Raw genomic sequence first — 5621 nt, forward strand, 5'->3', positions numbered from 1 at the left:
CTCCCAGATGCATGGCTGGGCCCCGCTGCAAGTGCTGCACGGCCACGCCGAGGTGCTCTTCCCCGTCAGTGGCGTGGGCTCCTACGGGCCTGCAGGTGGGTGTCCCTGGTTCCTCCCTGCCTCCCTCACGGGTTGTGGCTGGAGCAGTGGCAGGAGAGGCCGGATCAGTTGTCATGTCTGTGGGCAGGGGTGGGGGGAAGGGAGGCGGGGAGGCGGGGGCTCAGGGCAGGTAGCCCCTCTCAGCAGGGGAGCCCCAGTGGCTTTGGCTTGTCTCCTCGCTGAACCAGGGTATTTTGCGGTGCTCTCGCCTGCGCAGGAGTTGGCATGTCACCTGGGAGCCCCCAGGCCCGCTTCCTTTCTTGTCAGCGATCTGTCGAACTTGGTGGTGTACAGGCAGATTACAAACGGTGACCATTATTTTTGCCTCTCAGGAGTATGGAGGTCAGAACCCATAGCTCTAAAGACCTTCGCACCCTTGGCAGCTGAGGGCGTGGGGGTCAGGGAGTAAGCTTGCCGAAAAGTGGGCAAGCCTTTCTGGCCCGTTCCTTGTGACTGAGGGGACACGCGTGTGGTTTGTTATTATTTTCTTTAGCTAGAGCAGGTCGGGGTGGGAGGTGTCGGGGTGCAGGTGGGAGTCGTGGCTGAGCCCGGCGCTCCCGGCCGGGTGGGTGTGCGTGGTGCCTGGTCGTTCCGGTGCCCCCGCAGCCCCACTGTGTTGGCGAGGCCTCCCCGCACCTGCAGCGTGGGTGCCCCTCTCACCCTCGTGGGCCCAGGTTTAGGAAGCCGTGGACGGCTGGGGACGGGGGCCCACCGGCTGCTCAGGAAGCTGTCGACATTCTAAGCCGGATGACAAACGGTTGTCATGGCTCCATGTGAGGAACAGAAACCCCCTCAGACTAGCTTGGGGAGGGCGGGCCCGTTCCCGGGTGCAGTTGGGGCTGGGGGGCGTGGCGGTCACCTCGAAGGTGCCGGGGGGTGGGGGGCAGGTGGCCGCCCGTGAGGCAGTGTTGCTGGTGTGAGTGACCACCGTCCGCCAGGCTGGTCTCCCCTCCGGGGAAGTGTGGATGGTGGCGATGAACACGTGGTGCTTGTCTGGGTTAGCTCAGTCCCTCCTGGCCGCAGCCTGCGAGGAAGGGGAATCACTGTTCAGATGTGGGGCGAAACTCCCCCGAGGAAGTCTGAGAGGAGAGGCTGGGCACACAGAAGGGCCCGGGAAGGCTCCCTGCTGGCTTCATACCAGTGGGGTGGCGGGGGGCGTCTTTGGGCCTGGCCTGGCCTGCAGTCCTCCTGGTCCTGTGCCCCACTTCCTGGTGGGGTCTGCCCCCTCTCCTCCCCTCGCTGGTCAGTCTGTGTTCTTTCAGCCTTCTCCCCCTCCCATCTGGTCTGTACCTGGCTGAGGTGCCAGCAGAGCACCTTCGGTACCAACCAGAGCTTCTGTCTGGGTCTCGGTGAAGCCCAGGGCGGGTCGGTCTGGGAGCCCCTGCCCTCTTTCTGCTCGGGTGACCAGCCTGGGTCCGAGCCCCCCCAGGCTGGGGATATGGTCACCTCGCCCTTGCCTGCGCAGGGGCAGTGCAGATTGGGGCAGAGTGTCTGAGAAGTGGGGGTGGCTGACAGGAAGTAGGTGGTCCTCACGTGCGTCTAGGACCCCTGGGGGGTTTCCAGGGCTTGTTCATAGCATCTGAATTAGGGTCCACACCCCTTATTCTACTCCCCACTGATGGGCCTTTTGGCCGGGTCGTGAACTGTCGCTGGGCTGGCATGTCAGGCTGCCCCCAGGGCTTGGCTGTGTGCTGTTCACGTTGGGGTTCAGTCACAGAACCCGGCATTCTGGCCGGCCTCCGGGATCCTTGCCGGGAGGCGTCCCCTGACCTGGCAGGTTTCTCTCTATCCCTCCTCGGGCTGTCAGCCTCCCAGGCCCAGAGGCTCCATCTTGTCCCTGGTGAGTGGACCCTGAGCTCCAGCTGGTCTAGACCGTCCTCACCAGGGATACAGGGTGTGAGCCCGTCTGCCAGCTTTTTGATTTACTACAGTAACGAAGCTGCCAGGAGTCTTGGAAGCTTGTGACAGCCTTAGGGGCACACCCGCTGTTGGTGGGAGCATTGCACGGGAAGGCGTGTTATCCTCAGGCTGCTCACAGATGCTAGAATCAGAGCTGGAGGAGCTGTGGCCTGGCGGGCATGCCACTCAGATCCCGGCTGTGTAGTGCAGGGAACTCAGTGCTCTGTGGTGACCCAGAGGGGAAAGAAATCCAAAAAAGAGGGAATATCTATATATATATCTCAGATTCACTGTGCTGTGGGATAGAAACCAACACAGCATTGTAAAGCAACTCTAATATAAATTAAGAGAAATAAGAGGTGGGAGTGAGTGGAGTAGCTTCGTGCAGACAGCGGGTGGAAGGGAAAGCGAGAGAATGCTTTTCCTCTTAGGATTCCCTTTTTCAGCCCCTTAAGAGCGGGGAATCCTGAGCAGGTGAAAACGGAGGAGGTCACAGGACAGATGGCTTAGGGAGCGAGATGAGCTCCCTTCTGTCCCCTGTCCCGACCCAGGCCTGGTTGGGGGCCTGGACATGCCAGGACTTTGTCTAGCGCACAGGTGTTCTCCTGAGCGACATTGGCCTTGATGTCCCCCAGGGACACGGATTTTGCACTTTTTCCTGGAAAGAGACACGAGCAGCAGCCAGTACATCTATGAAGGCCCGTGCTGCCTCGTGCCTGTTGTTTGTCGAGATGACTTATGGCCTCCCGTCTTCCAAATGCCTTTCCGGCTTGGTGCAGGGCTCTTGACAGAGTGGCAGTCACGCGGCTGTGACAGGTGGACGCTGCTGCCCCCGCGTGGCCTTCTCCAGACATTGCAGGCGGGAGCCCTTTTGTCTAACAGCTGATTTATTATTCTCTGGTTCTGAGGTTGTTCTTGGATATGAACTTCATGCATAATTCCAGGTGGCTGAAGATCAGAAAGGTTAATAAATAAAGTCATAGGGAATGTAGTCAGTACTGTTGTAATAACCGTGGGTGACAGGTAGTTGCTGGATTTATTGCGGTGATCAATATGTAATGTAATCAGTTTCCAATATAAGTGCTGAGTCGCCATGCTGTACACCTGCAGCTGATAAGAGTATTGTGTGGGAGCCATGCTTCAGTGAAGGGAAAAAAAAGCCGAAGTGGGAGAACAGGGCCTCCAGCCAGTGACGGATGCCAAGTCCCAGATGACGGCCGAAAAAAATGAAATGGGCGGCAGACGGAAGTCCAGTGTGCAGGTGGGGAAGGCCTTGCACGTCAGCGGAGTTAGCAGGCGAGCCAGTGTCTGTCTCATGGGGCAGCTGAGGGTGAGAGCAGAACCCTGACCGTCTCTGTGGCTGCTGTCTGTGCAGATGCCCCCCTCGGGAGCCTGGAGAACGGGACGGGACCCGAGGACCACATCCTCCCGGAGCCGGGACCCCGGTACAGGTGAGCGCGCAGGCCCCGCCCCCGGCTGGCTCTGGGGCCGGGCTGCCCTCTTCACAGCTCCGCCCTTCCTCTTTTGGAAAGTCCCCCTGCTTGACGGGCAGGGCCTCACTTTACAGGGATTCAGTTCAGCTTTGGTCTGACGTCCGAGGGCACCGAGTGGCCAAGGGTCTCAGGCCCGAGACCTGGTGTCGGTCACAGTTCCTTTGCTGCCGGCTTTACTTTTCCTTCTTGGGGGGCCACGGCTAGGTGCTTCCACGGTCATAATGTGCTTGATTTAATATTTGGCAATAAACCATTGGACAACTTTAGTATTACACTTCACACTTTTAGTATTATGTAATATTTAAACCTGGGGAAGGAAATGGCACCCCACTGTAGTAGTCTTGCCTGGAAAATCCCATAGAGGAGCCCGGCGGGCTGCAGTCCATGGGATTACAAAGAGTCAGACACAGCTGAGCGCACACACACGTAGTATTGGAACCACCTTGGTATCAGGTATTTGTGAAGTGCCTGGGGCTTTCCAGGTGGCTCAGTGATAGAGAATCTGCCTGCAGTGAAGGAGACGAGGGTTCGATCCCTGGGTCAGGAAGATGCCCTGGAGAAGGAAATGGCAACCCACTCCAGTATCCTTGCCTGGAGAATCACTTGGACAGAGGAGCCTGCCTGGCAGAGTCAGATATGACTGAAGCACACACGCACCACGTCAGGTTGGTTTTTTTTATCAAATCTAAGTATGTCAAGGGAAAGCTGAGCTGTTCAGAGTCACTGGACATCAGGTGGCAGAGCTGAGATGGACACTGAGGAGCCCCTGCTGCCGCTGCGATCCTCGCTGCCTTTACAGCCCTCTCCTTCCTCCTTGGCTTTAATTTGGTGTCCCTGAGATACAGCATCTGCATTTTCAACCTCGGCCCCCGGGTGTGGGCGCTGTTTCCCTCCGCCCGTGCTTGGCGCTCCAGTCTCGCCCTGCTTTCGGAGAGGCGCTGCCTGTAGGAGGCTTGTACACGTTAGTGCGGTGCCAGGAGGGGCTGGTGTCACCCACAGGAAGCATCGGTCCTCCCAGTGAATATTCATGATTGACTTCCCTTAGGCTTGACTGGTTTCATCCCCTTGCTGTCCAAGGGTCTCCCAAGAGTCTTCTCCAACACTGCAGTTTGAAGGCATCAGTTCTTTGGCGCTCAGCCTTCTTTATGGTCCAACTCTCACATCTATACATGACTACTGGAAAAACCATAGCTTTGACCGTGTGGGCCACTGGGTATTCCCCTAGCTGTTTTCATGATGTGAAGGATTATTTTTCCATGTTGCAAATTCTTTGTAACTACACAATCAGTGCTCATTGTATCTGGTGGTAGTGTTCTCTCAAGACGGAGTCATTGCTCCTAGGTTCCTAGGAGTGTGTCTGGTCACAACGTTTTGGTCAGTGGATCAGTAAGTACCTTTGTTTTCTGTCTGCTCCTGTTTAAAGACATTTCATCTAACATCTGCTGTTGATTCACTGAAAGGGAACTTATGACCAACAGCAGTGTCATTGTGTATGTGTGTGTGCTGAGTTGCTTCAGTTGTGTCTGACTCTCTTGCGAGCCCATGGACTGTAGCCCACCCGACTCCTCTGTGCATGGGATTCTCCGAGCAAGAATACTGGAGTGGGTTGCCGTGCCTTCCTCCAGGGGATTTTCCCATACCAGGGATCCAGCCCACATCTCTTACATCTCCCGAATTGGCAGGCGGGTTTTTTAGTACACTGCACCATCAGGCTGAATAGAGGCTGCCTCACACAGGCTTCCTCCAAGAGGCACCACAGCGTCCTGTGTTTAGGAGCAACAGACAGCACTTCGGACTTCCTAGGAGGTGCTAGTGTAAAGAACTTGCCTGCAATGCAGGAGATGTAAGAGACTTTTTGGTTCGATCCCTGGGTTGGGAAGATCCCCTGGAGGAGGAAATGGCAACCCAATCCAGTATTCTTGCCTGGAGAATCCCGTGGACAGAGGAGCCTGCCTGGCTATAGTCCGCAAAGAGTCGGACATGACTGAAGTGACTGAGTGCACACGCACGCATGTATGTGTTCACGGATGACCATGTCAGCCCCGAGAGTGTGGAATTTTGGGGTTACGGGTAAGCTTCAGGGAGTAGGCGAATTTCCAGATATGGAATACACACATAGAGAGGATGGAC

The 5621-nt window shown here is 56.7% G+C and overlaps 1 protein-coding gene across 1 annotated transcript in view; it reads left to right on the forward strand.

Annotated features, from left to right (window-relative positions):
* SNX29 (sorting nexin 29) overlaps positions 1-5621 on the forward strand; it is a 576571-nt gene that overhangs the window by 64080 nt on the left and 506870 nt on the right. Inside the window, 2 exon segments of the mRNA XM_010850681.1 lie at positions 8-95; positions 3374-3449. Coding sequence (XP_010848983.1) covers positions 8-95; positions 3374-3449 — 164 coding nt within the window.

Source organism: Bison bison, unplaced genomic scaffold (assembly GCF_000754665.1).
Source record: "Bison bison bison isolate TAMUID 2011002044 unplaced genomic scaffold, Bison_UMD1.0 scf7180017864293, whole genome shotgun sequence".
Taxonomy (NCBI): Eukaryota; Metazoa; Chordata; class Mammalia; order Artiodactyla; family Bovidae; genus Bison; species Bison bison.